Source organism: Lactuca virosa, chromosome 9 (genome assembly GCF_052849685.1).
Source record: "Lactuca virosa cultivar CGN04683 chromosome 9, Lactuca_virosa_CGN04683_v6, whole genome shotgun sequence".
Lineage (NCBI taxonomy): Eukaryota > Viridiplantae > Streptophyta > Magnoliopsida > Asterales > Asteraceae > Lactuca > Lactuca virosa.
The window spans coordinates 90,578,013-90,600,094 of record NC_136434.1 but is presented as its reverse complement, the minus strand read 5'-3'; the positions used below and the strand labels follow the sequence as shown (position 1 = coordinate 90,600,094).

The 22,082-nt window shown below is 28.7% G+C and overlaps 1 protein-coding gene across 1 annotated transcript; it reads left to right on the top strand.

The window, feature by feature from the left end:
- Positions 1–11,838: 11,838 nt before the first annotated feature.
- On the top strand, positions 11,839–21,878 carry GPAT6 (glycerol-3-phosphate acyltransferase 6). Its single transcript, XM_079070327.1, has 2 exons — positions 11,839–12,539; positions 20,878–21,878. The coding sequence occupies exons 1-2, from the start codon at positions 11,922–11,924 to the stop codon at positions 21,748–21,750; spliced, it is 1,491 nt and encodes a 496-aa protein (XP_078926453.1). The 5' UTR covers positions 11,839–11,921; the 3' UTR covers positions 21,751–21,878.
- The last annotated feature ends 204 nt before the right edge of the window (positions 21,879–22,082 follow it).

Genomic DNA, 22,082 nt, shown 5'->3' with positions numbered 1-22,082 from the left:
GTCCTCTCTCTTCATTTGATTCGTCGTTTTTTTTCTAATACCCATTCCAACGATTATTTTTCAAAAATTTAACTTTTTTCTTTAATAATGGCTATATATATATATATATATATATATATATATATATATATATATATATATATATATATATATATATATATATATATATGTATTACCATTTTACACATCTATAAATACCTCACTACTTTTACCTTCAAATTCACACATTCTTCTATCAATTTCTCTTTATTTTCTTAAAAAAATCCCAACATTCTAACCCCAAACTCCGATAAGAGAAAAAAAACAATGTTTCGAGTTCAATCCAACCCCAACTTGATGCCCCCATTCAATCTCCTCCACAATTCCAATACCAAAATGTTAAGCAATTCTACCCCGAACAAGTGCCAAATGTTACTTCTAATATGTTCACAAACTTTGTCATTTTTCCTGATCAACTTTGACCAAATCAACCCCAAAGTCAAACCCCACTCCATCAATCTCAAACCCAAAACCAAGCACCACCCTTTCACTCTTCACTAGAATACCAAAGCCTCGATGAGTCAGATGACGAAATTGTACGGGAAACTCAACCCCCCACCCCCACCACACCGCAAAGGAAAACAACTTGTGCAAGGGACTACAAGGAAGAGGCCGATAGTATGGACTCCACAAGTAGAGCTAGTGTTCACAAAAGCTTGGGTTGACATTTTAGAGGATTCGGCGAAGGGAAATGCACAACCGGGAGATCATTTTTGGCTTGACATTCTTGAGAGATTTCACACGTAGTTGGGTAAAGGAGATGAAGAGTATCGTACCAAACTCCAACTTAATTTAATGTTTTGAGAAATAGCGAAAGCCGTTTAAAAAATAAACGGGTTGTACAACAACGTAAAAGCCCAAAGGATGAGCGATCAAGGAGGTGAATAAATTCTTCAAGAGGCTTTGCATTTTTTTTTCGTGAGGAAACAGGAAAGAATTCAAATCGCACGAGTGTTGGAAATTATTAATTCTTAGTCCAAGGTGGAAAAAATACGAACGAGACAATACACTAGAAGGAGGACAATCAAAAAGAACAAAAACGGGTTCTAGTGGATGTATAACTTCTTCCGATGCTCGTGTCAGACTAGATTTAAATAAGGATGACGAACTCAAGCTAAAAGAATTTGTCCGACCGATGGGTAGGGACAAAGTGAAACGGAAGGGGAAGGCTACTTATTCTGGTGCATCGGATTTCAGCATGGACGCAGACAAAATGTAGAAAATGACGGCGACATTTGATCAATGCAATTTGAATTTCGCTGAACATTTGACAATCGACAAAGAAAAAGACGCCGAAAAAAAGGAGTGCATGGAAATGCAAGAAATAGAGGATATGAAGTTATTAATGGAAAAAACACCGATCATCTTTTGGGACTATCCATCGAGTTAATTTTAAAGAAGAAAGAGAAGATCATAAAAAAATGTTTCTCGTAGATCGTTTTTTTTATTTAGGTTGTGTTTTCTTAAGTCTTGGCTGTTTTCTAAGTTTTTTTTTTTAAATCTTGGTTTGTTTTTATATAATTTTTATTTTAATTAAATTTTGTGTTTATTAATCATTTTTAAAAAGTTATATTTATTTTTTGAATTATAAATCTTAAAAATCAATTATTTTTATTTAAAAATAAAATAAAAATGAAAGGTAGTAAAAGGTAATTATTTTCTATCTTTTGGTAAGTGAAATGAAAATAAGTGAAAAAGTGATGTGACACTCAAAAAATAAAAAATAAAAGATTATCATTTGATATGGTCTAAGAGTTGTGTTTCATCGTTTATAATACATAATTAATGCTAGCTTTACGTGACATGATGTATAGTATAACAATTCCACATTAATTTAGAAAAGTGAAAAGACTTCTAGTGCTCTCAACCTCATGATCTATCAATACCTTAATCATTACCTTAATTTTATTTCCATGTTTTAATATATGTCTAATTCATCACAAAGGAGATGTTATTCACTTGGCTAAACATGTATAAAATGGTATCAATAAAAACTAAAATCAAAAGATAGAAAAAAAAATATACATACATTAAAATTGTATTCTATACTAATATTATGGCTTCAAAAATATTTCTTAAAAACCGATTTCTTTAACGGTTTAAGCTCTTCGGTTCAACGGAGTTTTCAGTAAATCGGATAGTTTTTTCCGGTTTAATTGCAACCAATTTTTAATTTTTTTTTAATTGGTGGCTAGATTGGTTTCTTATTATATTAGTTTTGTTTTTTAATGTATATAATCCGACTCCAGGGGGAGGGGGTGTTCCCTTGCCTATGTGGCAAAGAGTCCGACACTACATATTTAATCACTAGCATAATTCTTGTTGCACATTTTTATTGTCGACAGTATTTTATAAATACTGTAGAAGTATTTTTGAACATGTCATTTTGTTAGCTTACTTTTATCATACATTGAAAAATATGTCATTTACCAAAGATTATTAACTAATAAATATTCATTTACCAAAGATTTTTAGCTTAGTGTTATCATACCTTGGAAAATATGTCATTTTGTTTAAAGATTCAAATCTTATTTAAAATATTAATATAGTTTATGATTATATTAGAAAACGTTAAAAAATAACATTCAATTATAATCATACTAGGAAAATGTCCGCGCGTTGCGCAGAAACACCTATATAGTTGAAATATTTACAAATATATGTTTTTTTTAAATATAACAATAACGTTGTGTTAAATTTGATATAATAATTTGTATACTAAATTGATATAATATATTGATTATTTTGAATAATATGATAATATATATATATCTATTATAACTGCATAATCTCAACCGTTTGAATGACTTCTACCCGCAAGTTACTCATGTATAAAATTAAATATAATATATAGTTTAATGTTATTTAGAGTTTTTGTTATTGTTAATTAATTTTTTAAAATTTATTTGCTTAACCTTTTAATTTCTATCACTATAATTATTTAAAACATCAAACATTGTTTTTTGATTTTAAAGTTAATAATATAATAATTTATATAGAGTTATTTTTAACTATTGTTATTGTAAGTTATTTTAAACTACTTATTTGAAAACTTTTAACGATTATACAAATATCTTTAGGAAATATTTTAGTTAAATTGAGATTATAATTTAGTATTTGCATTTAGCACTACAATTTATCATTTTTGACTATTCACAAAATATTCACTGGGTTTTTTAAGTGGAATTGAAATTTATATTTAAGTTGACACTGTAATGTTATATTTAAATTAACAATTTAAGTATTTTGTCTAAACTGTTCAAAAGTTGTAGCTTTAAATTGATAATTGTTTACATATAACAACATATTAAATCTAATAAATTAAGTATAATATGTTAATAGTTAAAGACATAACTTTATAAGTATAAGTAAAGATATTATTTTAATACTGAAATTTAGTTTATTTATGATTACACTTTAGGTTTGATATTTATTTAACCTTATTAACTAACTTATAATCATTATTAGAAAGTCACTACAACTTATCACTTTTAACTATTTACAAAATATTCTTTGGGTTGTTTAATTTAAACTAAAATTTATATTTAAGTTGATCGTGTAATGTTATATTTAAATTTATAATTTAAGTATTTTATACAAATTGTTCAAAAGTTGTAGCTTTAAAATGATAATGGTTTACATCCAACAAAATATTAAAACTAATAAATTAAGTATAATATGTTAAAATTTAAAAAACATAACTTTATGAATAGAAGTAACAATGTTCTTTTAACATTGAAATTTACTTTATATATGATTATACTTTAGGTTTGATATTTATTTAATCTTATTAACCAACTTATAATTATTATTAGAAAGAAATTGAAAAGTCATGGGAGTTTCAAATGAATGTGGTGAAAGGAAAAATGCATGGGAGATTCAAATGAATGTGGTGAAAGGAAAAATGCTTCATTTATAAGTATACTAGACGAATTCCCGCGCGTTGCGCAGCAAAGATTTAAATATATTGTTAAAATATTGAAAAATATATGTTTAAAATGGTTATGTTATTGACATTAACTTTGAGATAATATTTTTACCCTAAATTATATATATATATATATATATATATATATATATATATATATATAATCTCAATTATTTTGAACAATAATATTCATTGACATCAACCCGCATTCCTCATTAATAGAATTAAATAGAATTATGTATTTAGTATTATTTTTAAGAATTATTATTATTGATTAATTATATTTTTAATTATGAGATCATTTTCTAATTCAATAATGATGTTCATTTAAAATACAATTTATTTATAGCTAAATGTAATTTATAATTTGATGTTATTATCATTTAAATTTGTTATTCATTATTTTTAAACCACTTATTATTAATAATAAGTTAAAGAAGACTTTGAAGAAACACTTAATAGTATTATTAAAATATGAAACATACACTAAATAATAAAGTGATAAGATAGACAATTTTTATTTCAAAAGAGACTTGCATGGATAATATGACATATTCATGTAATTTGATTTTATTAATTATAATTATTGCTGCTTATTAATTTTAAAACCACTTGTTATTATTTAATAAGTGAAAGAAACTTTTAAAAAGCACTTATTATTATAATTAAAATGTTAAACATATACTAAAAATATAAAGTGATAAGATTGACAGTTTGCATTTTAAAAAATGCTTACATGGATAATATGACATATCCATGATTTTTAATTAATTATTGTTTTGAAGCAACATAAACATACAAACATGTATGCAATAGTTAATTAAATATTATATATATCACCTTCCATAACATATGATTGATAACATGAATCTAATCTAATTTACATTAAAATTTCAACCACAACATACAATTATATTCTTAAAAGAATACTTAAATCAAGAAAATATAAAAAAGAATTAGTATATAACAAACTTACAAATTAAAAACTTCAACATAATAACATGGCTCGAAAAATTGTTCAAAGCCCTCAAACCAACACAAAAAACTTTAAACTTGTTTTATTTGTGACTTTTGTATGTGATTTGTATTTGTGTGTCTACTCAAAAAGATTGACCTTTTTATAGTAGAGTATCCATTAATTGTTTATTAAATATATTATATAAGTTATAAAACCTTTGAATTGTTAATCATTATTAAGAGACTTTTGAGTGGTATTCATTGAAATAGGAGGTTTCAAATGCATGAGGTGTTTGCAAATTTTTATGGGGGTTTCAAATGCATGAGGTTCAAGGAAAAATGCTAGCTTTATAAGTATGTATGATTTCAACCTAAACCGGTTGTATTCACCCTTAAGATATATTTCAAAATTCATGTCAAATAAAAAGTGTACTCACTATATATGTGTGTCAATAATAACCGCTTACACAACCAACAAAAATAAACTAAATTACAATATTTTTTACAAGCTTTTACTTTTATTTATAAATAAGAGTTATTGTCATAATGATATTAGTCTCTTACTATATTCACTAAAAATCACCCTTTAACTTTTCTTAAACAAAAAATACGAAAAAAAAAGGAAAATGATTTCACATTTAGATCTTTAGTAGGTGATTTTCTTAAAAAAAATGTTCAAAATGTAAGGTTTTATTGTGGATTATGGGCATTCCCCATTTAGGGTGTTTCATTCTTGGTTTGATATGGATGACTTCGATGATATGGTGAGACAATCTTGGGCTCGGGTTGTGGAGGCTAATAATCCTTGGGTTATTTTTAAGAAAAAAAATACAATTTCTTAAATATAACCTTAAAATGTGGAACATCTCTTCTCGGGATCGTATGGGGTCAAAAAATAAAGAATTGCAGGAGACTCTTGAATCCATTGATGCTCGGTTAATGGTTAATGATGGTTCGGCTGTTTTGCGTGAACAACGGGTCTCAATTTAGAAGGAGATAAATGAGTTAGATCATATTTCTAATATTGATATAGCTCAGAAGGCGAAGATTCATTGGGGGTACAGAAGGGGATGAGAATTCAAGTTATTTCTACGGTGTTGTTAATCGAAAAAGGCGTCAAATGATAATTCAGGGGGGTGTATAGTGACGGTATTTGGGTGGATGATCCAGGGAGGGTGAAGGATGAATTCCAGCATTTCTATTAGTCTTTGTTCTCACGCCAGAAAGGGAACAAACCTAAGACTGATGTTTCTTCCTTCTCTTCTCTTTCAGAGTCTCAGTTACATTTTATGCAGGCCCTTTTTACTAGAGATGAAATCAAAAGAACGGTTTAGGATTGTGGTTCTTCTAAAGCTCCGGGTCCGGATGGTTTTACTTTTGGCTTCATAAAGAGATACTGGGACCTTTTGGAGGATGATTTGGTGGATTTTGTTACGCATTTCCATACACACTCGTCTATTCCTAAAGGGTGCAATGCTTCTTTCTTTATTGTCATCCCTAAAGTCAGAGACCTGAAGTCTGTTCGTGATTTTAGACCTATTACCTTAATTGGATGCCAATATAAGATTATTCGTAAACTTTTAGCTAACAGATTGGCGATGGTTATTGGTTATGTGGTTAGTCCGGAGCAGTTTGATTTTATAAAGGGTAGACGGTCCTTTTATTCGTGGCAAATGCTATGGGTTGCGCTTATGAGTACCTTCCTTTTAGTCGTCTTAGGGTGCCTGTCGGTCAAAATATGAACCGAGTGAATTCTTGGTCTCCTATTATTGACATATTTCGTAACAGGCTTGCGACTTGGAAGGCTAAATGTCTTTCTTTTCGTGGTCAGCTTACTCTCATCAAATTGGTGTTAGGGTCTTTGGGTAGCTATTTTAAGTCGATGTTCCCAACTTCGGTTACAGTTCTTCGTGCTCTGGAATCTTTGAGGGCCAATTTTTTTTGGGGTGCTAATCTTGATGACAGAAGGATGCATTGGGTGAATTGGAATAAAATTATGGCTTCTACAGGGGTTGGTGGTATTGGAGTTGGAAGTCTTATTGCTTTTAACAGAGCTATGATGTTTAAGTGGCGGTGGAGATTTTTCATTATCCTGATCGTTTGTGGGTGAGGGTTGTGAAAACCATTTATGGGACAGACGATGGTCTTTCTTCTTTATCTCCATGTGGTTCTATTTTGGGGCTTTGGAATAATCTTATTTACTGGTGGGATGTCAAGTCCACCAAGCTAATTACACCCTTTGTTTGCAAATAAAACGTAATATAATGGTAAAAAGGGGTATCGATCCTCAGGGAAATGGTTGTATTCAATCACCAATGTAATCCAATAGAACTAGTGTAAATAAACTAACTAACTACAATTAAACTAAAAGGGGGGTGTTATGATTGCTTGAAAACTAAAATACTTGAATAACTAAAAACTTGCAATTAAGCAAGAAAGAGAGATGCTCAAATATTGGAGAGAATTGGTAAACCAAGGCAATTCAACACAATGAACATTTGTGTGTTTATCATTAGGATTTAACATGAAGCTTATCATTCACCCCAAATTGGTTATAGCAATCATGAAGCATGATATGCCAAGATTTCTCATAGGTAGTATGGAGGTTGGGGAAGCCCACAACTCACCTTCTTAATCAAAATCAAAGATCCAATTGAAGCAATTGAATCCAAGAAGTTGATTAGCCTTAAGAATGAAGAAATCCTCAATTCCTAGAGGATGTCAATGCTTACACATTCATAAAGGAGTTATGATTCATAAGCTAGAGATGATTTCTACCATCATAAAGCCATTGTTCGAAGTAAATTCAATGATTCAATGTTAAACCAAAGAAATAAACCAACAATTGCTTATTAAAGTACCAAGCTCATGATCAAAGCACTAAACAAGCATAGGAAATATGAACTAGAATCATAAACATAAGATAAATGATAAATAATCATAAATCCTTCAAAAATCCACAAACATTCAGAGGTTTTAGCCAAGGTCTACCAAAATAGAGAGTTTAGCCACTCATGGCAATAGAACAACAATCACAAAAGTCTAATTCCATAAAGAAACTACCAATAACTTGGAAAGATGAAAAGAAATGAGTATTGAGCTTCAAAATCGCCTTCTTCTGGTCCCCAATGGTGTAAAATCGAAGTATGGCTGCTAGATCTAATCCCCCAAGGTAATGGCAAGCCAAATGACCAAAATGCCCAAAATTGGGCAGTTGCACGGTTACCCGCGCGACGGAAATTCCACCCGCGCAAGTGTAATTGCAAATATTAAACTATTAAAAATAAACTAATAAAATAAACTAATAAAAATAAACTAATAAAAATAAGGAAATAAAATAAGCTATCATTTACATGCTTGCAAATCTTAAAGATCGTGGAACTAACCTTCTTTCTCTATGCCCTATTAGGGTAGGAGATGGTGTTTTACAAGCTTTTGGCATGACATTTGGTTACTCGACAATCCCCTTTCTATTTCTTTTCATAGGATTTATGCCTTGGATAATCATAAATTCGCTATTGTCAGAGATCGTGTTGATATAGGTTGGGACCCGAGAACTCTTTGTCGTTTTCCTAGGTGAGGGATAGAGCAATGCCAGTGGGATGATTTTTTGGAGATTGTGCACAACCATCCTTTGGAGGTCAGATCAGACAGACTGGGATGGCTTGGTTATACCTCAGATGCCTTTTCTATTTCCGTGGCACGTTCTCTTATAGATTATACCATGCTTCTTGTCAGTGGTGCAGAGACCAGGTGGAATAATTGGGTTCCTATTAAGCTCAATATTCTAACTTAGGGGATCATATTGGAGAATATCCCTACTAGGGAGAGATTATCGTATCGTGGGATTAAGGTGCAGTCGATTATATGTCTAGTGTGCCATACGTCTGTTGAGACTATTAATCATCTTTTTGTAGGATGTATGATTGATATTTGGAGCATGATTGCTATTTGGTGGGATGTTCATTTACCTGAGCATATTTCAATTTCAAATCTCATCTCTTGGCCTGACTCTGTTCACTTGAGATATGGTTAACGTAAGGTTTTTGATGCGGTGGTGATTTAGGCCTTTTGGTGTCTTTGGGACTGTCGAAATTCCACCATCTTTGGAACAGTGTTACCTAGGAAATCTCTTATTTTCGATGATATTGTTGAAAGGGCGTTTTTTTGGATTTCCAATAGGTGTAGCAAAGCTAAGCTTGTTTGGACTGCTTGGCTTCATAATCCTGCTTTAACTTCTATTTTGTTGTAATGTGTTTTTTCTAGTTTCTTGCTAGTTTATTAATAAAATTTTCCGCCGTTCCAAAAAAAAAAAAAAAAAATTTGTCTAGATTAGTATTGATTGTAATTTTATGTTATTCCTATAGTATCATATCTATATGATTCGAATAACCTTATTTTATTTTATCTAACCTAATAATAAAGATCTGTTTGTCACATGTTTTCTTCTCATTCATTTTAACATATAATATTTTTTTTCCTAATTTTGATTGACTTATATTTCACTCGTCATTATGTTGTGTTTTTTTAATTTTTAAAAATGGTACTTAATACTATTACTATAAACTTTATAAGACTTTCTACAATTAACGTTTCTTCCACAATGTACGCCCTAAATTTAAGGACATATACATAACAAATATTAAAATGCCACCTTTTTAAGGTTTTCTACCGTTTTTTTCTTTGAAGGTCTGTACATTATGTTGTTGTTACTTGTCAACTAAATTCTATATTTATTTATTTATTAATTTATTTCATAAGTAAGTTTTATATGCAATCGAGTAGCTATTTAGTTACGAATTAAGCTGTTAAAAAATATGAAGAGTTCAAATACTCGTATTAATTATTGATAAGAAAATATGTTCAATTGGATTAAAATAGTCTAAAAAAATTATTGTTTTAGTTTTGGAATAAACCAAAACAAATTGTTGCATTTGTTTTAGTTTGAACGTTGTAATGTTAGACATGTCGATTTACTATCATACAAATTATGATATAAGTTGATCTATGTGTATGGAGATATATTTGTAATAACTAAATTAATATTATGCATTTTTTAAATAATTTTTTGATATATTGTGCTAAGTAAATATTCGTTATATTCTATAAGTAATTCGGGTTCATGATATTGTGTTTATGTTATTAATATTAATTGGTATACCGAGGAGCAAGATTTTTACAGGACAATTCTATAGAGCGAGTTTCATCAACTACTTGATTCATTAATAATTAAACAATGAAGTGTTTTTGATATCATGACAACTTTTAAATAGAAAAAGGAGGTATGTTTTTTATTTATGGCTATTGAATTTGTATATCCTTCTGTTCTTCAAAATACCAATATTCTGATGCTTTTTCAAGAAATAGCAATTCTTGCATTGGAAAATGAAGTCGTTCAAGAAGTAAACGATCGTTTGTTATCGTTATTTTTGGGATTTGAAAAATAATACTTAAGTTCAGATAATCTTTTAATAAGATTTTGTTCACGATGATTTTGATGAAAGTTTATAATCCTCTGACGTTCTGAATAGTCTTAAACTGCGAGGTTAGCCAATTCATAAGTTAGTATTAAAATTCAATGTTCCAGTTATATTACTAAGGAATATTAATTAGAAATGCGGTTTTTGAAATGGAACGAGTCTACGGGTTATAGCATTGGTTAAGCATGTTATAGAAACATAGATAATTTTCAAAAGTAATAGAGGAAACCTTACGTTTATTCCAAGAGTGTCTTTGGCGCCTTCAAATAAAAGGATTCCATTCACATTTCAAAAGTGACAATTTTCATTGGATATGTTTTGTGATGACAATAAACAAGAGTCAAGGATAATCACTATCCAATGTGAGATTGTTTTTTAGATAATCAGTTTTCACTCATGGACAATTGTATATTACATTGTCTATGGAGATTAATTAAAAATATTAATTTATAGACAATGACAGTAAACTTAACAATAAGACATCTAATGTTGTATTCAAAAAAATCTTTAGAAATTTGTGATTCATAATAGTTAATTAAAATATGTCAGAGTTTTTTTTATTGGTATAGATTTAGTTACATACTTATTCATTATTTTGTTTGTATTTATTCCGAATGTTTTCTTTAAAAAATGTTTAATGTTTACAACTTGATATTCAACACAATTATTTAAAACATGTCAATAGTTTTTTAATAATATAGATTGAATCACTTAATTATTTTCAATTCCGTTTGTATATTTTCAAATTTTACTTTAAAAAATGTTAAATGTTTACATTTTGATATTTGTTTAATCATCACGTGTAGTAAACGAATCTCAAATCTAGATCTTTTATTGTATAATCTTGATCTCACAAAGAATTACTTTGTTGTAATTTCATTATATTTTAACATGTGCCAATAGGCACGTCATTAATTTTTACCATAATTAAATATAAAATGTATTAATTATAGAAAATATTTTTATTAAAAAATGTGAAACATATATTCTTCATAATTAATACATTTCGTATTTAATTATAGCAATATTTTTTTATAACTAATGTTTTTTATATGTGATATTAGTACACATATATGTCGTTTATAAAAAAAAGTCTAAAAAAAATTAAGTTGAAAGCTCTTGCATTAATGAGACAAAAAGCTAACGACTTTTCTCACACTAACTCCATATAAATAATTAAGTCATCTTCTCACAATAACTCTATATAAATAATTAAGTCCTCACTATTCAAACAATCATATGGTAGCAAACCATGTAATAAAAGATACAACACCCAAAAAAGACAGGTCATACGAATTTAAATTTATTAAATTATATAAGAAATCCAAATTAATACATTTTTCCTTCTCACATGCAAGTATTACTTTTGCATGATTTAAAATATATATATATATATATATATATATATATATATATATTGGTACTAAATGTATATCCATCTCCCAACTTCTTTTTAAACCCCCATACATTTCATCTTCATAACTCGATCCAAACATCTTTCTTCCCCTATTCTCACAATGTCTGCTCATCTCGATTTCAAACTGATCTCAAAATGCAGTACGAAATCGAGATCAAATCAGACTGTGGCATCCGCTCTCAACGGTACCCTCCTTGTGTCCCCTAACCCTTTCCCGTACTACTTCCTTATCTCCCTCGAAGCTGGAAACATCTTCAGAGCTTTAATCCTATTACTCTCCTTCCCATTTATCTACACCATTTCCATCTTCTCCAAATCTGCATCTGATCAAATCTTTATCTTCATCACATTTGTTGGGTTAAGAATCCGAGATGTTGAGCTTGTATGTAGCTCCGTTTTACCCCGGTTTTACGTTGGTGATGTTCGACCTGAAACATGGAAGGTGTTTAACTCGTTTGGGAAGAGGTACGTGGTTACATCGAGCCCGAGAGTGATGGTGGAGCATTTTGTGAAGAATTTTTTAGGGGCTGATGAGGTGTTGGGGACTGAACTTGAGGTCTCGAAAAGTGGTCGAGCCACTGGGTTTGTTAAAGAACCAGGAGTTGTTATTGGTGGATTTAAAAAAGCTGCCATTTTACAAGAATTTGAAGGTTCGAATTTGCCTGATTTGGGTCTTGGAAGTGGTGAAACTGACAAAGATTTCATGTCCATTTGCAAGGTAATATTTTTTATTCTAATCATTTTAATTTTACTTAATAACAAGCTTATATTATTATCCTATAACACTTATATTTTTATCTACTTAAGCTACAGTTTTTTTCAAATATTTTTATCAGTTTGATAACAATACGAGACAATGGTTAAAAAAACATGTGTTAATAACCATATTGTTACATTAATTGACAAAAACAAAAATTGCAAAAATATACATGAAATTTTGTTATTTAAAAAAGTTACATAAAAATAGTATTTTACTTATGTTCCATTTTAGTTTTAGGAGATATGCATTTTGAAGCATGCACTTTAGAAATAAAAAACTTTTATAAAAAAACAGTATATTCACTTTAGGTAAATTATTGTACTGAATATATACTTTTACACCCCTTAAGTTGAAAAAATAAAGAAATAATATCTGTATTTTTTATTATTTTTTTGTTTTGTCACCAACCAATTATTCTTTGAATGTTAATTTTTGTAGTACTCTAATAAATTATCTACGTCTACTGCCATATCTGTCCCTATAACCATACCCACAACCAATATCGAACACTCATCATGCAGCATTAACACCGATGTTTAAGGCCTAATAAAAACAACTGTTACTCACCTTTCATCTTCATTGTTTTTCTATACGTAAAAAAAATGTAATTAAAAGAATCAAAATCAACACAAAAAAATAATTGAGACAATGGAAGAAAATCGAAAATATATTTAAATGAAAATCAGATAAAAAAATAAAAAGGGTCAAACACATGAAACGATTGTTCTTCTGAAGGACTTGGATAGGCTTTCTTTATGTCGAAGGACGAATTGTGTATCTTTTAAAGAAATATAAGGATCATTTCGAAACACCTATTTTAGAAACAGCCGTTCAATAAATGACACGTGGTGTGGGTAACGAGGACATCTCATATTCACATTGTTGTAAAACCCTTCGTCGAATTTAAATATTGCTTTCTAAAGTTTTGGTATTTAATGTATTTTCATGTGCATCATCCAACTATTACTATTATTATTTATTTATTTTTAAGAATAACCAAAGTATATAAGCAAAAGCAAGAAAAAGGCATTTCACTAAAATAAGTTATCTGTATAAACTATTTTTTTATTATAATTTAAGTCGTGTTTTACAAAATATATATATATTTTTTTAATTTAGTGTTAGATAAAATCACAAAAAATAGTTTATTCTACCTTCTACGTTAACTTATAAGTTAAAAAATAAAATTTTCAGTTAATGCAAACAAGATGAGACCACAAAAACAACATATCGTAGTTTATAAGTTAAAGTTTTGATAAATTATTTGAAATAACTAATGAGGTATTCTTAACAAGAAGATTTGGGTTGAATCTTAGTCTATATTAACTTCTCGTTCCGAAAAAAAAAGTTAGTTTTTTAGTTAACATGTCAAACAGAATATAAATGTTTTTTTAGATAATTAAGTTTTAATTTATAGAATATATATTTGTTTAAATAAATTATCTAATTATTATACAAACAAAATATATGATTTTACAATCAAAATATGTAATGCTCTAATAAAAAACAAGTAAAGTTATCATACGGTACTAGTTAGTTTACTTATTATGAAATGATTGTTTTATTTCTTTTATCAATTATACAATAATATTTTATTTTTATCGGTGATAATTTTATAATTTTTATTTTTTGAACGACATACTAGTCTATAAAAATTGAGTTTGAAACAGTTTTTTTTAAATATTTAATTATCAATTGATCATTACTAAGACACATTATTTTCTTTTACAAAATTATATAACTATCATGGATTATAAAACTATGATTCAACTATTCAAATTAAAATAAAAAATTTAGTGTATTTTAGTCATAAATTAAGCATGATTAAATATTAGTCTAAAAATCAATTTTAATTATAACTTGAAAACAAATCGTAAAACAACCTTAAACAAACAAATATCAAACTCTATTAAAAATATAATGATAACAAAGTTTGTTCAAAATCACATTATTTTAATTCTACATATCATTTGCTATGTAGATATAAGTATATAGAACTTAAAACAAATCAATTGTTTTCTTCATAAAATAAACGATGTACAATTAGTCACATGACAATTACATATAAACAAATAAAAATAACACTACATAATTATTAGCAATCAATCCAATAATTTTAGTATGATAATAATATGTATTGTGTAGGTTTAAATATCATATATATACATTTCTAGTACCTGACCCAAAGAAGGTCATATCACATATGTGCATAAAAAGTAGGCAAACACAAATATGCATATAGAGTTAAAAATAGTTGAATGGATATGCATATATGTATGTACTCACATACCCATATGTATGTAAGGGAATGCAAATTGGACTCAAATAATAAACACAACTTACCTTCCACGGGTTAAATGATAAATTTTAGAAATGTATCAATAAATAACAAAAACTAAGTGCATTGAAAGTCATCCGGATATATTCAAAATTCTGTGAGTATCTAAATCATTTCACTAAAATTGAAAAAAAAAATCTATCTTAACATTATGTTTTACAATTATATATAATATATTATTTATCTTTAATTAAAAAAATAAAGAATTGAATAAAACAATGTTAGGGGTCAACCTGATTCCAGTTAAACCAATCAACAGTAAATAACTTAAAAACGTATAAAATTGGAGAATTTTTTTCTCGATGACATTTTTCAGAAAAAGAAAACCACCAACATATGTCTATAAACATAGCGTTTACGGGATTCACATAAAAAGGAAGCTTTGTTTTTTTCAAAAAAAAAGCACGTATGCCCATATTTTCATCACTTTCTTTAATATGTACAAATGAAATATATGCACATATGTACATAAAAAAAACACATGGTGTTTTTTAATTTTTACCTTGTTTCTTAAAAACATGTATTTGTAGACATCTGGTTTGTTTTAAGGTTTATGGTTTTTGTATATATAAAAAAAGTTATATGTTCTTTAACATTTTTAAGTTTGTTTTTGATCTTGATATATATATATATATATATATATATATATATATATATATATATATATATATATATATATATATATATATATATATATATATATATATATAGCTGTATATTAGCTACATGTGGGTACACAAATTGAAAGCTTTCTTCAACGACATTATATGTTGATATGGTTTGGTGAAACTTTAATGGCCATATTGCTTTAGCATGATCCCTTTTCTCTTATTATTAAATTTTCATAACTATTTTATTTCTTTTTAAAAAAAATTAAAATTCATATATTACATGTATATGTGATCATCTTTGATTTGTTAAAAGTTTCACATATAATTGTTGGAAAATTACTTTCGGGTCCTACTTTAGACACACCAATCTACAATACCAGCCTATATCATTAGGTTTACTTTTTTGCCAACCTAATAGTCTATCTTTTTTATTATCTAGCCTAATCATTTGATTTATTTTTATCATTACTATATTATAACATAATTATTACATTAACTTTTTATTTAATTATTACATTATTATTTTACTAACTTCATTATAACCAAAAAAAAATTAATTATTTTACTAATAAAAGTATATTTTTTTATTTTTTCAAACCTATAACATAAAATATGTTAAACAAAACGTTTTTATATATTTTTTATATTTTTTGTATGTAAATTATTAAAATTATTTTTGTATAACGTTTTAAAATTACAAATATAGAAAATAATTTTTTTAATACCAAACTAAAAAACTAATTTAAATAAATTTAATAAATAAAAAAATTTAAAAAAAAAAAGACTAATTTTATTTAAATAAAAAGCCCACATTTTGTTAGCTCTAAAGCCCATATTTTGTTAGGTCATTACCCATTTATAAACGAAAAATAAAACCAATATCTTAACAGCCACCGTCAAACATTCTGTCGTTACCTTATAATAAAAACACTGGCGATAACCACCTGCGAGTACCACCATTGTCGGTCGGCCAAGAACCATCTTCTACCACCCAAGAACCATCGTTTGCCGCTTAATAACCATCGTCTCTCTCTCTTTCTCTCTCTCTCTCTCTCTCTCTCTCTCTCTCTCTCTTCTGTTGTTTTCGACATGGTGGCCGGAGATAATTTGTCGGAGTTGGTCACAGCAGTGGTTAGTCGCCGGAGGTGGCAACTCCAAGTAAAATTTAGTCAAAAGTCAAAACTATAAATTTAGTTATCTTCAATCTCTTTTTTTTTAAATATTACGATAAAATTCGTACAAATATTACATTTTATTTACTGCATATAATGGTATATTAGTCGAAAGAATAAAAACTGACTGGTTTAAAATTTACGATTTTTTGTTACGTTATAATTCAAGACTTTAATTATAAACTGTATTAGAGTTAAAATATATTATAAAGTATAACATATTTAATATTTATATAAAATATAATTATAAAGGTTACACGTTACAAATAAAAATAGTGGGTTAAAAAGGTGGGTATTAAAAAGACGGCAGATGCATCGGTTTTATGATATTAAAAAAATGTGTAAATTATGAACCCACACAAAAACAAAATAAAGAATTCGAATTGAAAAATAATAATAATAATAAGCCCAGAGGTTTCAAGCACTCCCAATCAAATTTAGTCGATAGTCTAGATTATTGTGTAATGATGTTGTAATTAAAAAAAACCCTATAATCTAAATTAGACTTGTGTGGTAGAGTAAACTAGGTTAGATTGGTATGTGAGATAGGTTGGTGTGTATAAAGAAAATCTTTTTATTTTTTCCTAATTGGAATCATCATGTGTTTTAAGTTATAGTCCAAAGGACCACTTTAAGTTGGTGATCATTAATTTCTTGACAGTTATTGTACTTAACCTACTAGCTAGCTGCTTGCTAGTGGGAAGAATTTTTTTTATTAATAAAATTGCGGGTTCAAAAAAAAAGAGTAAATTACACGAATCGTCCCTCATGCAGGTGCTAAAATGCACGTTCAGTCCCTATTTTCAAAAATTAACTCGGACCGTCCCTCGTTATTTTAATATTTGCACGTTTCATCCTTCCGGACATAAAAAGACCATTTTGCCCTTATTTATTTACTTTTTAATTTACTTTTATTTATTTTTTATTTTTAAATTAAAAAGAAAAGAAAAAAAAAACGATAAATATCCATGCTCCAACCCTTCGTCCCTCTGTTACCTACTTCCCTTTCCCAGCTTCATCTTTTTTTTTCTATCACCATAGTAGCTCGATTTTCAGACACACCACAGACATCCTCTTTAACCTCAGTCGGCCACCACCAGGCATGTAGATGGGAGCTACCTTGCTTATCTTTACATTTTCCCAACTTTCCCTCTTTCTAAAATTACCTTTTTCTCTAAAAAAAACCATCAGGTGAACACACCCATTATTTTCGGCCACCCTAACATCTCCATTGTTTCCGGTTACTCCAACACCTCCATCAGGGACAAAATTTCCATCGCCATCCTAACCATCACCCACCATTTCATACCAACCTTTTTTCCATTAAAACCCAAATAGAAAAACCCTAGATCAATAAACACAAATCAAAGCAAATCAAGAAAACCTTTGGGAGGAAATAGTTTGCAGAGAAAAGTTTGACCGCCTCTATCTCCACTCGACACCCTAAATCTGAGGTATTGGTCATATTGATCTGATAGCACGGTAGATCTAAGAGTAAGAGACAGGGGGAGGGAGAGAAATCCGGTTACACGTCGTCATCTTCGTCGATTCGGTTTTCGATCGGCCATCTTCCTCACTCAAACCTCAAAGAACGATGATAACAAGAAGATAGGGGATCGTCGAAGATTTTGGTGGTTTCTTTAGGGTTGGTGGGGTCGGGGCTTGGATTTCTGCACGTGAAGAGAGGGGGAAGAGTTTCCAGGAGTGGCCTTGTCCGGTGGCCAGATTTTAACTTGAAGGGGTGTGCTCCGGTGGTGGTTGTCTGTAAGTGGTGTTGGTTGGTTCTTCAACAGTTAAGAGAAAAGAGAGGAAGATTGGTGAAAAGGAACAATTAGGTGGGTGGGTGGGGATGCTGGGTTATGAACATGGCTCTTATTTTTTTCTTTTAATTTTGAATTAATAATAACAATAATAACTTTAAATTAGTTAGAAAAGAAATACAAAAAGGGTATAATAGTCATTTTATGTCTCGTAAGGGATGATGCGTGCAAATTTAGACTAACAAGGGATGAAGCGTGCAACTTTTAACCAAACGAGGGACGGTCCGAGTTAATTTTTGAAAATAGGGACTGAACATGCATTTTGACACTTGCACCAGGGACGATTTATGTAATTTACTCAAAAAGAAAATAGGTTTTGCACAAAACTCAGAGATGTGAAATATTTATCTTGTGTCATGATTATAAAACCAAATTGTCTATTTTGACAATTTGAGTCGACAATTTGAATAGGATATTATGATTTTTGGATTGATTTTTAGCAAAATTGAATTATTATTTTGAATTTCGGATTAATTTTGGTTTATAAAATTAAAATCGAATGATCCAAAAAAACCGAATAACAACTTATTATTTATTTTTAATATATAATTAATCATTTATAAATTTAATAAATCATTTTTTAGTTATTCGAAAGTTTCATCCAATATAATACATTAATATGTATTTATTATCAAAAGTTTTTTTAAAATAAATATTAAACTATAATTTATTTTTCTAAGAAGTTGTTTATAAGTTATATTTCATAACTAAATAATTTTTTAGTTTTTTATATACAGTTGGCTAATATTCAAGTTGTAAAACCAATCCAACTAAATTGTAATTTGGTTGGATCGAATCGGATTTTAATTTAGTTTAAATTATTCATATCCATGTTTTAAAAACCAAAATCAATTTGAATTTATTTGATCGGATCGGATCAAACCGATCCATCCAAACGAACACCCCTAACCATGATAAATAAAACTCACATTACATTCTAATAATATCACAAATCTAATCATCAGTCATTTTGTATATGTAGAATTTATAATAATCACTTCACATAGTTTCATGGATATATATATATATATATATATATATATATATATATATATATATATATATATATATATATATATATACACATAAAAAGGGTTAATCATAAAAACACTAAAAATAGAGTTGTTGTAATATATATATATATATATATATATATATATATATATATATATATATATATATATATTAAATTGCTTTTGTAAGGGGTTCGTACAACAAAAAATCGTAAAAGTTACTTCATATCACGAAAAAATAATGCTATTTTTGTGAAAGAAAAAGAAAAGATTTGTGGTTTCTTGTTGTGACCCTTTATAAGCAATTCGTAAAATAAATAGCTATTACATGATAAATATTTAAACGTTGTTTATTTTGAGAAATGACCTTTCTTGTGCCATACTTTTTGAGCAACTCTTTTAGTTATTTAGATTAGCCCTAAAAAAGTCTTAGCAATTACTTTTATCATTTTTTATTTATATTTGATATGCAAAAATAACGTATTGTCTTGTTTTCAAGAATTTGCAAACGCGTTGAATCCCAACTTCTGTTTTGTTTGTTCTTGCATGGGTTTGAAGATCCCCATGGCATGAATTGCATTAGAAAGGAAATATGCAATCTTGCAAAGGACATGGGAAAGTCAAGAGTCAAAAGACACTTTCAATCTTTTTTGGTCCTATTATTTCATCTCAATACTTTAGCAAATATAGATAAATAATTTTACAATATAATTTAATTTGAAAGGATTAGATTATAATGACTTATGATTTCATCCAAGATTCATATGGATATTTCACAAAATCTATTTTTAATAATAATACATCAAAACATTCTTTTAAAAACCTCGTTATGGCTACACAATGATGTGCATGGCTTCAAAAATGATATAATGTCTACTCATATTATTTGGCTCTTTATTCAATTCACATAAAAATATATGATTATTTAGCATCATTTATAATATAAAACCCTAAAGTAAAAATATTATACAGAAATTATTTTCAGTATTACAATAATTTAATAACATGATTTAATTATTATGACAGAGTGCTTCAGTAGCTATATTTTGTTCCTTCTATGAGAAAGTCGATAATGAAAAATTGAAAACATGATTTTTTTTTTTTTTGTTTAAGCTGTTTGAAATTTCAATAGCATTTAATGGTTAACGAAGTCTAAATTACTTTTATGTCAAATCAATATAAAATTCTTCAATAAATAATATTCTTTTAAATTTTTTAATAATTAAACATGTATTACCATTTTATTACTTTAATTACATTAGATTCAAAACCATTTTTGAAACAGGAGGATTGTGCTTTACGATTTTATGTGAGGTTACATTACATACTTGGTTTCTTGCAGGAAGGATACATGGTACAACATACAAGATGTGAACCCTTACCAAGGGACAAACTTCTAAGTCCGATCATCTTTCATGAAGGACGTCTAGTTCAAAGGCCAACACCACTTGTAGCTCTACTTACCTTCTTATGGATGCCAATAGGCATTTTCCTTTCAATCCTTCGGGTTTATCTCAATATCCCATTGCCCGAAAAGATCGTGTATTACAACTACAAGATCCTTGGCATCAAACTAATCGTTAAGGGAACCCCTCCACCCCCTCCAAAACAAGGACAAAGTGGGGTGCTCTTTGTATGCAACCATCGTGCTGTTATAGACCCTGTGGTCACTGCAGTCGCCTTAGGTAGAAAGATTAGTTGTGTGACTTATAGTATTAGTAAATTCTCTGAGTTAATATCACCGATTAAGGCAGTAGCATTAGCAAGAGAAAGAGATAAAGATGCTGCACATATCAAACAATTATTGGAAGAAGGTGATTTGGTCATCTGCCCCGAGGGAACAACGGGTAGAGAGCCATTCTTGCTTAGATTTAGTGCGCTTTTTGCAGAGCTCACAGATAGGATTGTCCCAGTTGCCATTAATACAAAACAAAGTGTGTTTTATGGGACAACAGCTCGTGGGTATAAGTTCTTGGATCCATATTTTGTGTTCATGAACCCTAGGCCTACGTATGAGATAACTTTCTTGAACCAACTACCACTCGAGCTAACATGCAAAGGTGGGAAGTCTGCATTTGAGGTGGCGAATTATATTCAAAGGGTGATAGGCGATACACTTGGGTTCGAATGCACGAATTTGACTAGGAAGGATAAGTATGCGATGATGGCTGGAACAGATGGTCGTGTGGAGAGTAAGAATGAGAAATCGAAATAGAGAAAGATGTGATTCAGTTAAGAAGATAATTTGTTGTCCTTATTATTTTTTCCAAATAAACTTTCAACAATCTATCAAAACAATAATGTTTGTTTATATTCGTGATGAAATTGTTATTTGTATATTAATTACTATGTGATTTATTTATAGCTTTTTCATTTCGATTTACTAGCTAGAACATTTGTTGCTTCCAAGACAAATAGTTATTGGTAGCAAGCTTCTGCAAGACCGATCCAAAGGTTTTTCAAGACCGGGGTAAAACGATACAATAATGCCCCAATGCTTCTAAATGGAGGTATCAGTTATGTAAAAGGTAACATATATGATGTGAA